The sequence below is a fragment of the Peromyscus eremicus genome, chromosome 5 (assembly GCF_949786415.1).
Source record: "Peromyscus eremicus chromosome 5, PerEre_H2_v1, whole genome shotgun sequence".
NCBI lineage: Eukaryota > Metazoa > Chordata > Mammalia > Rodentia > Cricetidae > Peromyscus > Peromyscus eremicus.
Window position 1 is genome coordinate 78,707,126 of NC_081420.1, and position 19,496 is coordinate 78,726,621.

Sequence of the window (19,496 nt, forward strand, 5' to 3'; positions counted from 1 at the left end):
GAAGTTGCCGCTGCCCTTCCCAGAGACTTATATTGATGAGCAAAGAATGAGATGTCAGGACCTCCCTTTGTTAGAAAAGTTAGCACATGCAGTCACTGTGATGTCATATGACTAAGGAACAACAGAATGCCATGATTAGACAAATAAATAAATTCTATAAAGATATAAAATGCAAACATTGTATTATACCAGAATTTAAATAATAACTACAGCAGTTTTGGCTTAAGAATTTTTCTTGGACACTCTGACCACTGAGAGTTAATAATACACTGCTTGGGACATGGCAGTCTGCCCAGGATGGTTTGGAGATTTTGTTTTGTTCTAGTGTCCTTATAGCCACAAAAGCTACTAGCCTGAGAACAGGCTATCATATGCCTCTAGATTCTTAAAAATTGGCTTATGGGGTTAATGAGTAAAAATGGTTATAAAAAGATAACTGTTTATCAATGATGATTAAACTTGAGGGAAAATGATTGTAAAAGATAACTCTGTTCTGTCACAGTTTATCAATGATGACTAAAAAATATTCAAGAGGAAGTGAAACATTATGTCCAAAAACAAAAACGGTATGATCTGTATTTTGAAACAACCTGAATCTATCCCTACTTACTGAATTCTGTATAAACAAACACTCTGGCCAGTCAGGCTGCAAGATTTTCCCAACCATTATACTTGGCCCATCCTTCCCTCGACTTCTTATCTCCTCTCTGTGACCTGTCAACCACTGGGTACAGCCCCTGGCAAAAGGGTGTAACTACGTAGGTCATAGAGATCTTCCTGATTCCCTATAGTTTTTAAAAACTGAGCTTCATTGTAATTGCAATTCACATTTGGCTGCTGATAAACCTATATTGTTATTACTATGGTAGAATCCACACAACATGGCTGGATGGTGGTGGCACATGCTGTTAATCCCAGCACTCCAGAGGCAGAGACAGGCAGATCTTTGTGAGTTCAAGCCAATCTGGTCTACATAATGAGTTCCAGGACAGCCAGAGTGGTTACACAGAGAAACTCTATCTCAAAACAAACAAACAAACAAACAAACAAACTATACACAGCACAACATTGTTCAATCATTTCTAATTTTATCTGCAGCACTAGGTATACTCAATGTTCTCTGACCATCTTCACCATTGACATGTGTCCCAAATGAAACCCATATATCTCTACACAATCCTTCTCTATCCCAGCCCCTGCATCCTCCCCAAGTCCTTCTTTTGCCAACCCCTACAAGTACTACTGTACTTTTTGTCTCTATTTTATACCAGTGGATCATACAATATTTATCTTCTTGTGCCTGGTTTATTTCGTTCAGCATACCCCCTTCATGTTTCATCAGTCTGTAGCACTACCAAAACTTACTTCCTTTCTAAGGATGAGAAATACCTCATTGTATGCACAAGTCCCACTCTGTTTACCACTGACCTATTAGTGGCCACTTAGGCAGCTTCTTCTGTAAGATAAGGTGAATGATGCTGCCAACATTGGTAAGTCATGCTTTGATCCTTTGGGGTGTAGTTGAGTGGAACTGCTGGGCCTTCCCGTCCTTCCACTTAACTGTAAGAAGAAAGCCACCACACTTTCCCCCACAGTGGCTGCAGCGTGCAGTTCAGTGGTGCTCAGGTGGGATTCCTCTTCTTCTCACTCTGTCATCATTTGTTAGCTATCTTATGTATTTAAGGTAAGAATGGCCATCCTGATGGGTATGAGGTAGTACCTAACTGTAATTCTGATTTGATGAAATGACGTTTAAATTGTTTAAATGAAATTTCAGCTAGATTTTGAAAATGAAACCAAACAACACAGGATTTTTTTAACCAACAGAATTTAGTTTAACACAACCATTAAAAACAACAACAAAAAAAACCCACAACAGAAAGCACCTTGGTTTAAGCTGTCATGGGGTTGGAGAGAGGGCTCAGAGGATTCAAGCTCTGTTCCAATATTTACAACAGGTTGCTGCTTACAACTTCCCGTGACTCCAGCTCCAGAGGATCCAATTTCCGTGGCCTTCACAAGATGAGCACTAACACACTGACTGACACTGACTCTCTCTCTCTCACACACACCCCCACACTCCCCCACTTTCTCTCTCTCTCTTTAAAAAACCATGTCCTAAGTCAGCTAGCTGCCTTTTAGTTTCCCTTAGCTAAATTAGACTATTCAAAATTTCTCTTTTGTTTGCAGTTTTTATGATACTCACTTACAAAATGGAACTCTATGACAAAGAAATGAAACTCAGATACTCAATACTCTTTTAAGTACTTGCTTTCTAAAATCTAAAATGATGAAATCTGCTAATGTTATATATATTAAGCTCGCATATAGTATTTGTACAGTCTTTTTTTCTTAAAGATTTATTTATTTATTATATAAACAGTGTTCTGTTTGCATGTATCACTGCATGCTAGAAGAGGGTACCAGATCTCATTACAGATGGCTGTGAGCCACCATGTGGTTGCTGGGAATTGAACTCAGGACCTCTGAAAGAGCAGTCAGTGCTCTTAACCTCTGAGCCATCTCTCCAGCCCCATATTTGTACAGTCTTAACACAAAATGTAAAAAGCTGCACATGGAAAAGAAAACATTAAGCATACAAAGTGCAGATTACATTCTGTTTAAACAACAAGCCTCCTAAGTAGGACAGAGATTAATTTAAGAAAGGAAAATCCACACCAGATATGGCACTGGGGGCCTTCGGGAGAGGCTCAATTTTGGCAAGTTGAGAATCGGGCCAGTAGCATGGGCTGGCAGATGTACTAAATAAAGTGAAAAGACAAGAAAGACATCAAGCAGCATTAGACAGTCTGAGTGACACCAGACCACAGCAAGGGCACTCAGCTACCAATCATAAGTACAGATCCTCTGGAGGCACTATGCTAACCCTGAGCCTCCAGGTGGCAGTACTGACTGTTCAGGGTCCGAGAGGGGCCTGGCAATACCACTGACTGGAAGTAGCCATTGAAAGGAAAATTATGAATCAAGCTGAACAGAGAGAAGTGGTGTTTGAAGTGGGGACCATCTCGATATAGTCCAGACACTTGCAAAAAATGACCTCAAAGCCACCAAAGGTAGCCACCTTGGAAGTACCCAAGGTTTCTGAAATGTGCAGTTGGCTATGTATACTCATTAGAAACAGGAGGGAAGAGGCTATGTAAGGTGACTGCAGATCTGACTGGATGCTCTGTGTCTAAGATATATCAAAAGATGTCCCTAAGTTGTGAGCAAGCTGAGCAAAGGAGACAGGACTGAACTTTAAACTCAAGTCTGTACAGGCAGAACAGGCCAAAGGCCTGAGGTGAAGAGCAGCAGAGGCGAGGAAGCTCCCTTCCTGGTTTAAAGCTGGAGACAGGATGGTGGGGTGGGAGGGGGAAGGAGGGAATAGAAGCTCCATCTCTTTGCTAGGTTCATTCCTGTATGGAGAATGCAAGGCTACTCCATATACTTCTAAGTACCAGGAAAAAAATGGAATTTCTGTCTCTCATAGTGACCAACAAAATAAGAATAAAAAGCTCACGATGATTGACAGGGAAGCAGTAAGTGTGAAGGCGGGGGCAGGGGTGGGGGCAGGGGTGGGGATGAGTGGAGAAGGGCAAAAGAGAATCTTCCTTCTGGAAGTGAAACCTTGGCTGTTTGAGGAAATCACGAGTCAGTGAGAGGCAGGGCTCCTGAGCCAGCTCCTCTACAGCATCCACCTTCTTCTCCTACCCAAAGGTGGTGAGAAATCAAGGGCTCCCTTTGCCCCTCCCACTGAAGTAAGCTTTACAGGAATGTGCAGAGTAAGACAGTAACATCTGCCCTGTTCCCAAAGAGCACTGTTCTGTCTTCAGTGATTCACTAATAGATACCAATTTTTAAGATCTTGAAGATGTAGATTTTTATGACTACTCTCTGATACCACATGTTATGCAGGATGGACTGGGACACATACTGAGTACAAAGGAAAAACTGTTAAGAAAAGAACAGTTTTTTGCTTCTTTGAGACAGGGTTTTACTGTGTGGCCCATGGTGACCTGGAATATTCCACACAGCCCAGGTCAAATTTGTAATCCTCATGTTTCCACTTCCCCAGTGCTGGGACTACAGGTACACCTGTGTGCCACAACTGGCAAGAACTAACATTTCAGATTCCAAAGAGTTAGTTAATTGTGATACGAGACTCCAGACTCACTGAAGTATCAAAAATGTGGACATATCTCAGTATAGTTTGTCTTTTCCCTCCCTCTCTCTTCCTACAGCAAACCCTAAGCTCCTGATGACAAGGTCCTGAGGACAGAGGGTCTGTCTCAGCCTCACGGGACGGCACCCTGCACAAGGCTGGGACAGAGTGATGCTCCCAAAGTATCTGTCTTTAACACACCCTCATCCCCACAGGAGACAACCATGGATGGCATCCACTTAGAACTGTGAGCAACCTCCGTGGGATGAGAATAACATAGGACTTTAGTGCAGGAAGACTCAGCAGGAGAAAATGGAGAAAATGACCACATGCCGTGGCATTCAGGAAAGAACTGGCACAGATGGACGGAGCTACAACGACGAGATTTCGAGGGACAGCGCAAAGCAACCAATTCATTCTTCTGAGTTACCCAGGAGAATCAGAGGCCATCCAGGGAAGACCAGGGAATCAGGAGGCCAAACACAGACTGCTCTCAAAAATCCCTGTGCTGGCTCTGAGGAGTTGTTGCAGGATGAGAGCCTGCTGCTGACTATACAGATGAAAGTTACTCCAAAGTTCAGAAACAACTTCTGGATATCCCAGTTTTAAATGGCGTTTGTCATCCTAAAATGGCGTAGTATTTCAGACCAGGATTTTTATTTGCATCAAATAGATAAGTAGGTGGGGCCAGGCTCACTTTCAGCCAGGCATCCTAGAGAACCTCAGGCTGTCTTTCCCAAAGCTTGACAACAGACTCTTCACATTCTCTTCAGGACCAGAAGTCATGTAAATCTATACTGAAAGCAGAAAACAGACACTGGGATTACCTCAGTCTCTTAGTTCACAGAAACTGCAGGCAGGATGCAACAACCTCCCACATAAGGGTCACAGCTTCTGTGTACACCAAGGGCTAACCTCTGTAATAAAATAATTTCCACTGGCTCAGGCAGAAAGGTGGCTATGACATTTTATTTTGAGTTAAAATTACTTTAATTGATGGATACTAATAGCACACTAGATATTGCCTGAAAAGAGCCAACATGTTTTATGACATGCTATTGATATCCTTTGAGGGCTGACTGAAGGAGGGCAACATCACCATAACATGTTACATGTGAAGAAAGCAGCTGTCACACCACAGAAGACAGTTACAGTGAGCGCCTCTTACTAGCATGTGACTCAGCAGAACTTGTCAGTAACACCGTATTTGGGGGGAGTTCCCATTAGCATAGTTTAATTCTATGACAAGTAACATCCAACTGATTTTCACGAACAGTATCTCCAAACAGTGCTAACAGGATACTGTTCAGCTCCACCTCACATTACAGTCACATGAAAGACTGTCCTAATGAATCTCTAGACAACACAGGTTAGTGCCGACTGTGGAGTTTCAGAGGACCCTGTCGACTGCAGACAAAGTTTTCAAAGGCATTTTGGACTGGGAGATTAAATGCAAACTCACCAAATCAAGGACATACATCAAAAAATTTCCAACACTGATGAAATTATTCCAATCTGAATTTTTTTAATTTTTATTTTATGTGCATTGGTGTGAGGGTGTCAGACCTCTGAAACTGGAGTTATAGACAGGTATGAGCTGCCATGTGGGTGCTGGAAATTGAACCTGGGTCCTCTGGAAGGGCAGCCAGAGTTCTTAACCACTGAGCCATCTCTCCAGCCCTCCAATCTAAATTTAGAAATTATGTGAGGTCAAGTGTACAGTCTGAATTCAAAGATGACACAATTTCTTTTTGGTATTAATCCTATGATCTTATAACTATTTGGTTTAGCCAATCAGAGATGGCTCCAATAAGGTCTAGGTCAAGAGTACAAGATCAAGCCAGCAACAAAAGTTGACAGCTTCATTCCACTCCCAATTATATCCTACTTCAGATGCTATCATGCCTATTTTAGGACATGAGAATTATTATCCAGTCTCTCAGCACTGAATGACGCTTTACAGCTTCTAACTTGTGAACAAAAAACAAATTATTGTAAGGGAGTAATTACAGCTTCCTGTTTATAAAATTTCTCTAACTTTTCCCCTTGGATTTTTAGTACTTGATACTAGAGATTTTTCAGCAGACACTCAGGGATGCAGTTCAGCGATAGAGCTATTGTGCTAGCCTTAGAATTGATCCCTATCACCATATCATTGCCCCTTCCTGCCTCTTTCCTCCCCACCCTTTACTTCCTAGGATTTTTGTGTTGCATAGGCTGGCCTTGAACTCCAGGACACAAGTGATCCTCCTGCCTCAGCCTCCCAAGTATTTAGGACTCTAGGTGCATGCCACTATATCCAGATAAATTTTTTTAAAGGCACTTAGTTCATGGTACTTTATTATACAAGTCTGAAAGTCTTTGAGGGTTCCCTACAGTGAAAATGGAAACACTAGCTTTATTTGCCTTGGAGCTTCTACTGAAAGCTGCAAGAGCACACATTAAACTAAGATTCCCACTTGGAAGTTTGGTTCCATCTGTTCTTTCAACACTATTTCTGTGTAGCGAAGAAGGGCTACTAAGAAAACTTCAAGCATGATGATGGTATGGGCACACACACAAACTTCTTAGTATTTATAATCAGAACAACACTCTTATCTTTTGCTTTTTAAGGGTAGATCTTTGCAGCCCTGGAGAATGCCCGAATCATCTATGAGGTATCAGGAAAAACAGAAACAACAGGAGAATAGCGCAGACAATAGTGAACACAAGCAGGCTCAAGGTTTGTCCTTACAAGGGGCCTGCTTCCAAGGCTGGCCCTTAGCTGGCAGGAGGGGACAGGGAACAGAGAGAGGACAGAAGGAGAAAGATGAGAAGGGTTAAGATGACCAACTCACAACGTTGATATTTTTATGTCATGAACAGAAATGTCACAGTGAAACCCACTAATCTGTATAACATATTATTTATAATAACTCAAAGTTTCCTTGCAGCATAAATTTTACCCTAAATCTCTTCAATGGTCTCCTGATTTTTCAGCCTTTCTTTTCTGGAAACCCTGCTGCTAAAGTCCTGTTTTGTAAGATAAATTCTTGTTAGGAAACTGCATGCAACTCCCCAGTTTGATATCAGAATCTATGGTCATTCTGGATCAGTAAGCATCACCTGAACGGGTCTCACCCTGCAGCCAGCCAGGCAGTTAGGAATCATGAACCAACACATGAATGAGCAAATGGCTTACTGTTGAGTTAGCCCAAGTCATAAAAACTTAGCGTGAAGAGATACAGAGCCAAGCCTTCTGTTAGACAACAATCTCCCCAGAAACGAGGGAGCCAGAGTCTGTTCTCCAGGCATGCTCGGTCATAGGCAAAGCTCACTTCTAATCTGAGTGACATGAAATGTAAAGATCAGGGACGATGAGGGTCCACTTTTAAACCCACTTCCCAAACAACATTGATCTAGACAGTCCATGAAGTTTTAACATCCTAACGATAATTTTTTTCCTCACTTGAGTCTTAAAATGTGGGTTTCCATACTATCTGCATGGCCTACCGACACATTTATACAAAACAAATCAGAAGCTACACTTCCTCTGTCTAGGCCATGGATACACACAATTCACTGACACTTCAACGCATCCTGGAATAATGTCTATTGTCATTAAGATCATAGTAGGGAGTGAACAAAAAGAAACCAGACATTGGTAGAGGATGTTCTTGGTCCATACTACCTTGTAACAGCCCTGCTGGACTCATCTGCATTGAAAACTTCAGGACTGATAGCACTGTCTGGCTCTGAGTGGGATCTCACACATGACTTTAGGAGGGGACTCTGAAACACTCCACACTCTCAAGACATTCATCCTCTAGTCTCACAGAAGACACAGAAGCTTCCACAAGTTTACCCAGGGTCACCTGGTAAGAGTCTCTGCTGCTCACACTCACCAGGGTGACAATGGCACATTCAGCTGTCAGCTGAGCAGCACTGAACAGTGTCCGAACGAACCGGTAGATCTGCTTCTGCTCTGGGTTGTGTTTGTCATAATCTGGTGGCACTTCGGATTTCTAGGAAAAAAGAGTTTTCAGATGACTGCCAGCTGACAGGAGCAAGAGACAGCTAACTAAACCATCTCATGAAACACAAGGAGGCGATTACCGAAAGAGGGTGGAGGTTTTCATCAAAAATATCTAAGAGCATCCTTCCATCTGGGTCCCTGGTGAGGAAAAGCAATAGAAAATCAGTTTGCTTTCTGCAGAAAAAATGCCACTCAAAATGAAACAAAACATGTTTCAGTTCACCTGTAGTTCAACACACAGAAACTGCTAAACTTAAGAGACACTGTCAATAATGAGTCATTCTTCTCGGGCACAGTATTTCATCTTAATTTTTCAACTTTCCCCTCTTAATTTCTTAGGTTAACATACAGAGTAATAACGGGTTTCATCTGGACATCGTCATACAGACATACATGTGTCGTTTATTCTGTTCTTGTCCATTCCTCTTCCACATTCCCCTTCCTCTGTTTCCTCCCCAGCTCTGGCTGCTTTCATTCCTACCCCAGTCAGTTCCCTTCTACCTTTTTCTTTTTTAATCTCATGTATTCCACGGCTTCACTGTTTTCCACCTTCTCCCTCATGATCCCCTACGGCTTTTCAAATGAACCAAATCTTAAATGATTTCATTTTCACATCTTTTTTTCTGACTGTTGGTAACCATATGGTGGCTTATTTGAAGCCGTCTGGGGGAAAAGGGGCATGCAACAGGCAAGGAAGATCAGTCTTGCAGCCACACAATGCCAAGGAACTGCCTGAAACACCCTCGCTGGGACTCAAGACTACTGAATATTATGAACTGCAGTGCTTTTACTGTACATACAAAGGTATCTGACCTTATAGAAGCATAATGGTTTAATTATGAAAAATAAAGAATGTTAGTATTTTCCTACTGTCATTTCTCAGCATGGAGGCATCAAAATTAACATTTCTGGATTATAGTGTTAGGATATTAGATCTTAGAAAATGCAGTTTGAATAAATGACTTGAGTTTCATAAACTATCACTCAGTATATCTGGTATAGGAAAGAACAGAATTTCCAGCCATTTCTGAAATGGCCCTAAACATACTTCTGCCATTTTGTATTGGGTATATATGTAAAGCAGCATCCTCAGCATTAAAAATTATGGAAGCAACAATAAATCCAGAAAAACACTCAAAAGTCCCTGTACCCTGAAGTATAAATACTCAGCTAAGATTTCTTCATGTAAAAATAAACAAGCGTATCAATCTCACAAGTCTGCAAATTTGTTTTCCTTTTTAATAAATGATAAAATTATGTTTTACACTATAGTAAATTTCTCATATCAGTGTATATGTGGTTTGTATATCTACTTTATAACCAATATAGAAGGGCTGTGAATGGGGCAATGTTTAGAAGAACTGGGCCTTACAGCAGACAAGGCTGTCAGCCACTGGTCTACATGTAGCAAACAGGGCTGTGGCCTCTGGTCCACACAAAGCGCCTTAGGATGCTGACCTCAAATGTATAGTACTTTGGGCTGGTTTCTGATCTCACAGTGCCTTGAGCTACTGACCTGTGGTCTATACAGCACTTTGGATCACTGCTGTCTATATAGAACCTTGAGGTGATGGCTTCACATATACAGGGCTTTGAACTGTTGGTTTCTGGTGTACCCAGTGCTTTGAGATGCTGGTTGCTGTACACATAGCACTTTGAGCTGCTGACCTCTGGTTTACACACTGCCTTGTGCTGGCTTCTAGTCCACAGAGCACTATCAGATACTAGCCTATGGTTTGCACAGCATTTTGGGCTTCGGGCCTCTGACCTACAGAGTGCTTTGAGATGTTGGACTCTAGTCAATTTGGTACTTTGGGCTGCTGGCCTCTGGACAACTCAGAGCCTTGGAGTTTTGGATTTTACAAAGCGCATCTTATCCCATCAGTGACAGATCTATTGTTTAATGTAATTTGAGTTTTGTCCAAAAATTTAATTTAAAAGCCACAATTGTGATCAAGTCCTATTTTGCTTTTCTACTGCAGTGATAACACACTAAAAGCACTTCGAAGAGAAAAGGGACCTTTGGCTTACATGTCCTGATCACAGTTGATCACTGAGAGAAGTTGAGACAGAAATTCAAGGCAGGATCATGGAGGCAGGAGCTAAAGCAGAGACCATGGAGGAATGCTCCTAATGGCTTGCCCATTTTGATTTTTTTACACAACCTAGGACTACCTGCCCAGGGGTAGAAATGCCTACAGTCAGACGGGCCCTCCCACATTAACCCTCAATCAAGAAAACACCCCCATAGACGGGCCTATAGGCTGATCGGATAGAGGCATTGTTTTTAAATTGAGATAATTTTTTCAGTTGTCTTATCAAGTCAAGCTAGAGTTTGCTTGACAAAGCAAGCAAACAAATGAACAACCTCACAGTGATTTTTGAGTAATACTATGTAACTTCTAGTCTGTGTATAAAGTTGAGGCTCAGCTTGAGAACATCAGGCTTACCGACCTACCCCTCAATATATCTATTGTGTTAAATACTCCAATTTCTGCTTTATAAATTTAACATCTCTATAAAACGGCCCAGTGTCCATTCTAGCATCAGACATAGAAACTGATCAAAAGTTCTGAGCATCTACCTGTGCCCTGTGACTGCTCACAAGAGCCTGGTAGTATAGATAAACCCAAGTGAGAAGAAAGGCTCAGTCCTACCATGGAACTTAGAAGCAGACAGTTCCTCCTGTGTGCACTTGGCTGCAGGGCCTCTGACCATGTCCCCAGCCACTACGAATCAGCAGACCCCTTCACCTTCCCTGTGGCAAGACATTCAAAAGCCTGGCCAGCACTGTACTTCCTTAGATCACCAGGAGTACTATTCAGTTTTTCCTGATGAATGGAAACCCCCTAAAAACCATGTCGTATGCCAGAGAAACATGTGCCACAAGTCATTTAGGAAACTAAATTAAGAATACGAAGGAAGGGGTGGCAAATGTAGCTTAGTTGGTAGCTTCTGCCTAGTATGAATGAAGCCTGAGACTTGAGCCACAACGTGGACATAAGTCAGGTGGGGTGTGGGGGTATAATCCTGTAATCCCAGTACTTGAGAACAGTCTTAAATTCAAGATCACCCTTGATTACATAATAAGCTTGAGGCCAGCCTGGGTTATATGAGATCTATCTCAAAAAAGGGGAAGTGGAGAGGAGAATAGCAAACAAGGAAGGAAAAAAGATTATGAATTTAAGCTAAAATGACTGAAAAAATTTAATGTATCCTCTGAGAGATGAACTGTTTCCTTCCCTATCCATACCAAACTATGTATCTCAGGTGAATAGTACTACATCCAGCCAGCTGGCAGATGTATGGCTAACCCCACAAGGCTGTTTGTAAGCTGTCCATGACAAAGTCTACAGACAAGACATGTGTCCTGCCTTCAGAGAGGTTCAGGATTCCACCTCCAGACTAACCAAACTAACCTTATTCTTTCTCCATTTACAACTCACTTTTGGCTCAGTTTATCAACATTCAACTATAAGAACAGGGATTAAAAGACATGGGTGGTAGACTGAGCTCAATTCCTAATTTCCCAATTGACTAGTTGTATAGTTTTAAGGCATTATTGAATCTCTCTGAGGTGGTTTGAATAGGAATGGTCATTACAGGCTCACAGATTTGAATGCTTGGTCATTAGGGAGTGGCACTACTAGCAGGGATTAGAAGCATGGCTTTAGTGGAGTAGGTGTGGCCTTGTTGGAAAAAGTGTGTCACTGGGGTGGGCTTTGGAGCTTCAAATGCTCAAGGCAGGCCCAGTATCTCTTTTTCTTCCTGTTCTCTGCCAATCCAGATGTAGAACTCTCAGCTACCTCTCCAGCACCATGTCTGCCTGTGTGCCACTATGTTTCCCACCATGACGATAATGGACTAAACCTCTGAATATAAGTCAGCCCCAATTAAATGCTTTCTTTTATAAGAGTTGTCGTGATCATGGTGCCTCTTCATAGTCAACAGAACACTGACTAAGACACTCTCTGTGCCTTAATTTCATTATCTGTAAAGTGTAAATAATAAAAGTAACACTTCTCAGATCTGTTATTAAAACTATAAATTTGTGCAAAGACTGACAATGGAAGTCTGAGTAAGCACTTAATAAAGCTGCTTGTTATTATCATCTATAGCTAAACCAACTTTGGGATGTACTTCACCAGCAGAGGGCATGCTTAACGTCCATGGAACTCTTGGCTCAATTCTCAGCCCCAAAACAAGAACCAAGAAATCTCTTAAAGATGCTAATGGAAAGTTGGTTTCAAAGCGCACATGAGTCTCACTACTGGCCTTACGCGTAACTTCAGCCTCGGTGTTTTCAAAGTTTGAACTTGTCCCAGAAATGACAGGACAAAATTGGCATTGCTACTGTTATCCTAGCTCAGAGGCTGAAGCTGCTCTCCTTGTCTTACATAGAAAACTCTTAGAGCCACAACAGACAGCAATCCCAATTACAGCACAGGAACAACCCACTACAGTGAACACCTTCCAGTGCCTGCTTCACATAGCTATGCTTCCCTAATACTGCTCCCCAGAAGCTGCCATCTCACAACTCTCATGTGTGAACAGCTTGAGTAGTTAGGGGGTCTGTCTTGCTGTTTGGTGGCCCTTCCTGTTCTCAAACTAGTTTTGCACTTAATATTATGTCTGCACACATCACATGAAGGACTGAAATGAGACTGTGGTTAAGTGGCCTTTGTGCCTATGAAAATTAAGAGGGTGCTTTGAAAAGGTCCAATAAAAGGAAATCATTGAAAAGAAGTTTGGTACATTTTATGAAAAAAACCTGAAATAATGTATACTCAGTGCTCTGTAGATGCCTTTTAAATTCCTCCCTATTGGGGAAAACATGTTTGGGAAGGATGAATTACAGATATGGCTTAATGCCCCAGACCTGAAGCAGAAGTCCTTGGTGCTAAATTAAATTAGCAAATAAATGAATTATTATATTTTTCTTCCTTTTAAATTTATTTTTATTATTTTTAATTATGTGTCTGTGTGTCTGTGTATGTGCATGTGAGTGCAGGTGCCTATGAAGAGATCAAAGGCGTCACATGCACTTGGAGCTGGAGTTACGAGGTTGTGAGCTGCCCAATGTGGGTACTAGAAACCAAACTCAGGTCCTCTGCAAGAGCAGTGAACACTTTTGACTACTGAATTTTCTCTCCAGCCCCCGGTTCCCCCTCTTTTTACAAAGGTCTGAGTGAGTGTTATCTGTGTGTGAGAGTATGCCCACATGTGGAGGTGCCCCATGGAGGCCAGAAGGGGTCATTGTATCCCTTACAGCTACAATTATTGGCATTTTTGAGCTGCATAATATAGGCGCTAAAAGCCAAACTCTGGTCTTCATGACTAAGCAGCAAGAAGAACTCCTCAATTGCTAACTCACCTTTTCAGATGCACCTTAAATACTTTATATTAAAGATTTAAAAAATCCAATTTTATCCGAGTTTTCAAATTAATAGAACCACTGCAAGATACACTTTCATCAGGGAGAGCTTCTACCATGTTTTATCAGAATTTCCAACTGAATTCAAACTAACCCTAACAGTTTCTAAAACACAGAATGGTTAGTTAGTTATACAGAAAACAACCAGTGAAGAGGGAGGAATCTGAGCCTTCTCAAGAAGTCTCATCCCACCACAAATCATCGTATGTGGTGCTCCTGGTCCAGAAGTAGCTTCCTTCTTCCCTGGCACTCTGGTGCATTACCCTTTACAAGGTCTATCAAAACATGAGTTAAGAATATCAATTCCAAGGCTAAAGAACAGGAAGAACATAACAAGACAACGTGTGATACTTTTAGCACAGAATTAAGTGTCCACATACCTGTTTTTGATGTGGTAATATATCGCAAGAGCTACACTGTAAAATAAAACACAGGAATTCAATGTTCCATCAACACACTCACCATTTCATGTACTAGGCACTATCAAGCAGAGATCACTAAATCTAATTAAAAGCCACACAGTCCATCTGTAAAGCCCCATTTCATTCAGAGTGTTGATCAGAACGCCCCATTAAGTCACTCTGGTGATCACTCCCAGAAATTGTGAGACTATTTTTGGAAACAATAGAATAACAATGGGAAGTTAAAGCTTTTCTATCAGATTTTTAGCTTTCCTCACTTTTAAAATGCAGGTACTACATAAAAGTGCTACAAATTAAAACTATTTAGAAATCTCCAATTCACTGCCTACTGGGTTAGCAAATTATTAGTTTTTTTGTAACTTCCAGAAAGAATAATGAGCAGCAAGAACAGTGGCTGCTCTTCCTCTCACACACCATCTTGGCAAGCTATGCAGCACAGCCACTCGTTCCCTGAAACGGTGGTGTAACTTACCCAGGACATTGTCTTAAAACTGTCTAAACTTTTCAAATATCTGAATATAATAAACAGTCATTTTCCTCAATTTTTCATTTCTAATGTAAAATACAATATATTCAACACAGAAATTTTGGAAAATATAGAAAGCTTAAAGAAAAATCTGAGTTGAGATATAGTTCAGTGGCAGAGTGCTTGCCTAGCATGTGTGTGGCCCTGTGTTTGATCAGCAGTACTATGGGGGAAACAACTTTAAAACAAACCTGTCTTTTAGCAGGAATGGTGATGGACACCTGTAATCTCACTTGGGAAGCAGGAGAATGGAGAGTTTTAGGCAAGCATGGGTACAAAGAAAGACTATGTCTCAAAACAAAAGAAAAACAATCTCTTTGCCCACAAATAACTACTATCAATTTGAGATATACAGTTATTATTTCTACCTACATAATGTATGAACAAAGAGGTTGGCATCCTATGCTTAGATAGCCATGTTAATGCTTTTCTTACCTTAGAAACGATTCCTAACGAACATCATTTTAAAAGCTGCTAGTTATATTTCATAATATTTAATTGAATAGTTAATCATTCTCTGTGACTGAATATTTAAATTGTATGTAATGTTCAGTAATTAATTCACACCATAATAAACAGGCTCACAAACATCTGTGTAATCTATGGCTATATTATTTCTATAGGAAAGTATCCTATAATGGAATCGCTTGGTAGCTGGACCTCCTAATATATACTGTTAAGTATCATGCTGGAGCATGATCAATGTACTCACTAGTGTCTTTTCACTTCAGATTCACTAACACTCACCTTGAATACTTTGATAAAAACCTTTTCCTTCTGAATAGAAAATGGCATAGTTTTGATCATGATCAAGTTGACTGGCCACCTTAAAAAAAAATTGTCTAAAATTCTTTCTACTCCTTTTAAATGTAGAAAAATGCCTCCACGTTATTTTCTTAGCCTCTAAAAACCCAGATCATTTGCAGGACTGCAATGTGCTCTGGTTCTCAGAGAATAGAAATTGCCTTTCAAGAAACCACCAGAGGTAAAGATGATGGGAGGGTGACAACAGAGACCTAAGCCAGCTCTGAGGTCTCCAAGAGGCTCGAGTGTGCTGGAGTTACTGAGACTGAATCAGACAGCCCCTGGCACAGGCTTATGGCTCACATTTCTTCCCAGACCCAGTTACTTACATGACCTCAGCTAAGTGTGAGGAGACTCAGGACCAAGGGGTAATAGTCTGTTCTTCCTAAAATCTCTAGAGGCTACTGAGCTGATGAGGGGGTTTCTGACTAAGGCGAAAGGGCTTCAGAGCTAAGGTAATAATAATGACTGCAGAGTATCTTCCCATACATTCAGAGCCCTATAACAGACCCTATACTCTAAATGAGATGTATCACGTTCAAAGAGCAGATCAGGATTTGTGACCTGTACAACAGTTGTGCCCTTGGGGTTGGGGATTTAGCTCAGTGGTAGAGCGCTTGCCTAGCAAGTGCAAGGCCCTGGGTTGGGTTCGGTCCTCAGCTCCAGGAGTGGGGAAAGGAGTTGTGCCCCTTTCTTCCACTACATCATCTTTAGAGAGAAGGACACTACTGCTTAGTTATCCAGTAGTTACAATGTGGTGACAGTCACCTCAAATCTAATGACTGGTTTAGTAGAGTCTAGTTCATAGCTTGGTCCCTATGCTTCCCACGAGGGCAATGGAGTTAAGAGACACAGGCCAAAGAAAACACATTTATAACTGCTGGCAACACATCTGCCTTCTCCTTAGCCAGAGCTGTATGAGCCGAAAATATGGCAGTCCTAAGACCTCTGGGGGTCAATCAAGCAGCGGCTGTCCTAAATGACCATGGGGTGAGGCATAAACAGTGGGATACATGGACTCCTCAGGTTTCCTCTGCTGTGTGTGTGTGTGTGTGTGTGTGTGTGTGTGTGTGTGTGTGTGTGAGAGAGAAAGAGAGAGACTGTTCTGGGACTTAGCATGAGGAGCTGGCTGCGGAGGTATGGAGATTGGTAAGTCTAGCTCCATACCACAGATCTAGCATTTAAAGCAGTGACAGGGAATCCAAGTTTTCAAAGGAAGGACTATATTCACTGGAAGAACAAGGTCATCTTTTCACTCCCCCCACTGCTGGCCTCACCCTAACCCTCCAGTCTCTCCCCTAGTAGTCCACCTTTCCACTTCCCTTCCCCCACTGTTAGACTCACCCCCCAAACCCCCAGTCATCCTGGACCCAGCAAAATTTGCAAACTATCTTGTCCACTTGAAAAATCCCCAATTTATGGAGATGTTGTCACACCAAATTAGTTTATGAATCAACGGTTTAGAATTCAAGAGTATTCTCTCAAGAGAACAGTAGCTAGTTTAGGAAATACATGTTCTGCCACAGAGATTCAGATTATCCACAACGAAGCTCAGCTCATCTTAATGGCTGATCCGTTCAATGACAAAGATAAGGGTAAGAGGGTCTTGAACTTAAGAGAGACAGAGGATCAGAAAAGGGAATGGGATGTTGCTTTCTGGTGAGGGTAAGGTTGGATGAAGTGGTAGATGGGGCTGAAATGTGGCTGCTGTGTCTACCCTGCTTCTTCTCTTCCTTCCAAGTGTCTCTCTTATGGTGCAGAGGCACTGTCTGGAGGACTTATTAGGTTAGCTACTACCTCTAGTTTTTGAGTACTTCATCTCCTTGATCATAAACGAGTGAGAGAAGCTGGTACCTGCAGAGGACTCCAACGGCCCAACCTAGTTCCCAGCACCCATTTCAAAAGAAGATAGATACCTTCTAGAGCAATTGAACAGAAGAATTTCAAGTTTAGGTGGTACAGATAAAATGTCTAAGTTAAGGTGATGCAGGAGACAGAAAGAAGACAGCTGTCCCTTAAATATGGAATCCTCACCCTTGGCTGCCTATAAGACCCTCCCAGAAGTAGCTTCAAAACTCCGTTTTCTAAGCCACACCCCCAGGCAGATGAATCCAGAATGCATGTATGACAACATTAAACTTCCAGATGACTCCTAGTGATTGATGTGAATACACAACCATAACCAGGTACTTGCACCTCTCAGACATGTCAGCTGGTTTTCCCACCAGGTTCCTAGTGTCTGTGTCATAACCAGTGGTGATATTAAGTCACCTAAGGGTGGAAGGTGAAGAGCCTGGTCAGATCTCTCTGTGAACTTGAAGAGCTCCTGCTACCCTGGATATACTCCATCCATCTCTCTCATTTGATCTAGGGTTCAATGGAAACTGGCAGATTTCACTCCAGGCTTCTCAGCTTGAACAGCTGCCAAAAAACCACAGGGCACAAAGATCTTCAGGTCTTTTCACTTTTCCCCACAAGCCCTACATATTTCCAAAAGGTTCTATACTGTCCATTTTCTAGCAGTGAGCGCCGTCCTAAGAAATGAATGGGCTAGGTGAGGTCATTCAAATAATTACACTATATGCTATGATGTATCTCTTCCCAGTTCCCATGGTGACCATCTATGTTTATGTTCACTGGCCATCACCCCATTCCTAAGGGCTGGGGCATTGAGGGAAAGGAGCCTATGTGATCAAGCACATATACTTAAGAGCCGCAGTTTCCCCTTTACAGGACTAAGACACTTACCATGGAAATTAGTTACAGTCCTCAATACCTGGACTGAGGCAGTGACTGTCACATACAATTGTAAACGGTGCCTCCAACTCAGAAAACTTGGCCCATGAAAACAGAACATTTTACAGGTAGTAACTTCAGCACTTCATGTGCTCATATGCATTGTTATTAGATGTGTACTTTCTTCAACAAGCAGAGATAAAATGTCCCAGATTTTCAGTCAGGCTGTTGAATCCAGGCCCTTCTATAAAAGTTCTCTGAGACCCCTAGCAGGGGTGGCTGCTGTTGTCACTGTGCTGATGGGGACAGTACAGTACAGGGGAAACCAGCTCTTTGTATCTTTAAATGAGGAAAGTGAACCCCCCCCCAAAAAAAGGGATATGACCCAAAGACTCCCCCCTCTTTCCTTTTAAGTCCATTTTAAGATAAGGATCTGAGGCCAAATGTAGAAGAATACTGCCTAAGTGCTCCCTCAGCTGCCGAGAGGATCATGGTTAGACTGCCTCACTCTCAGCATAGCCTAAGTCCCCCCATCTGGGACTTGGAGGGGGAAGGTCTCCTTTCATTTAAAAGTCACAATACTGCTGGTTCTGTGCCGGGATGGCTTTGGTCAGAATTGTACACACACACAGGGAACAATGAACGTATTTTAGGACATCAATATTTAAAAGAAGGTAAAATGCTAGTTTCTTTATATAAGTAGAATCATGCACAAATATTCTGAATTCCCCCCCCCATCTTAGCTACCACAGCCACTTTAAACAAACAAACAAAAAAGAATCTCCAAGTGTTAGTGATCCCCATGTTATTAACTCTCCCAGGTCCTATAAACAGCTTTTTGGTGAAGTAAAGAAGTCTGCATAACCTTTGGACTGGAGAGACAGCTCAGAGGTTAAAAGCGCTGCCTGCCTGCTCTTCCAGAGGAGCCAGGATTCAATGCCCAGTACCCACGTGGCAGTTCACCACATTCTGTAACTCCAGTCCCAGGGGCTCTGATGCCCTCTTCTGGCCTCCAAGGGCACTAAATTCACATGGTGCACAAACATACAAAATACCCATACACATAAAACAAAAGTAACTTTAAAAAAATATCTTGCCAGGCATAATGGCCCATGCTCTTATTTTTATTTATTTTTCTTCTTTAAGAAATTTTTTATTCATTTACATACCAACCGCAGATCTTCCTCTCCCAGCCTTCCACCCCCCCCACCCCGCCCCCGCTCCCAAATATACCCCCCCCCATTCCCTGCTCCAAAAAGGTAAGTGGCCCATGCTTTTAATGGGCCAGAACTTGGGAGGTAGAGGAAGGAAGATCTCCGAGTTAGGGGCTAGCCTGGTCTACATAGGGAGTTCTAGGACAGCCAAGACTAGAAAGACCCTGTCTCAAAACAACAAAA

The 19,496-nt window shown here is 42.0% G+C and overlaps 1 protein-coding gene across 1 annotated transcript in view; it reads right to left on the reverse strand.

Annotated features, from left to right (window-relative positions):
* Ccny (cyclin Y) overlaps nucleotides 1–19,496 on the reverse strand; it is a 134,425-nt gene that overhangs the window by 20,633 nt on the left and 94,296 nt on the right. Inside the window, exons 5-7 of the mRNA XM_059263773.1 lie at nucleotides 13,992–14,027; nucleotides 8,258–8,315; nucleotides 8,047–8,166 (exon numbers count right to left, since the gene is read on the reverse strand). Coding sequence (XP_059119756.1) covers nucleotides 8,047–8,166; nucleotides 8,258–8,315; nucleotides 13,992–14,027 — 214 coding nt within the window. The remainder of the gene's footprint in view (nucleotides 1–8,046; nucleotides 8,167–8,257; nucleotides 8,316–13,991; nucleotides 14,028–19,496) is intronic.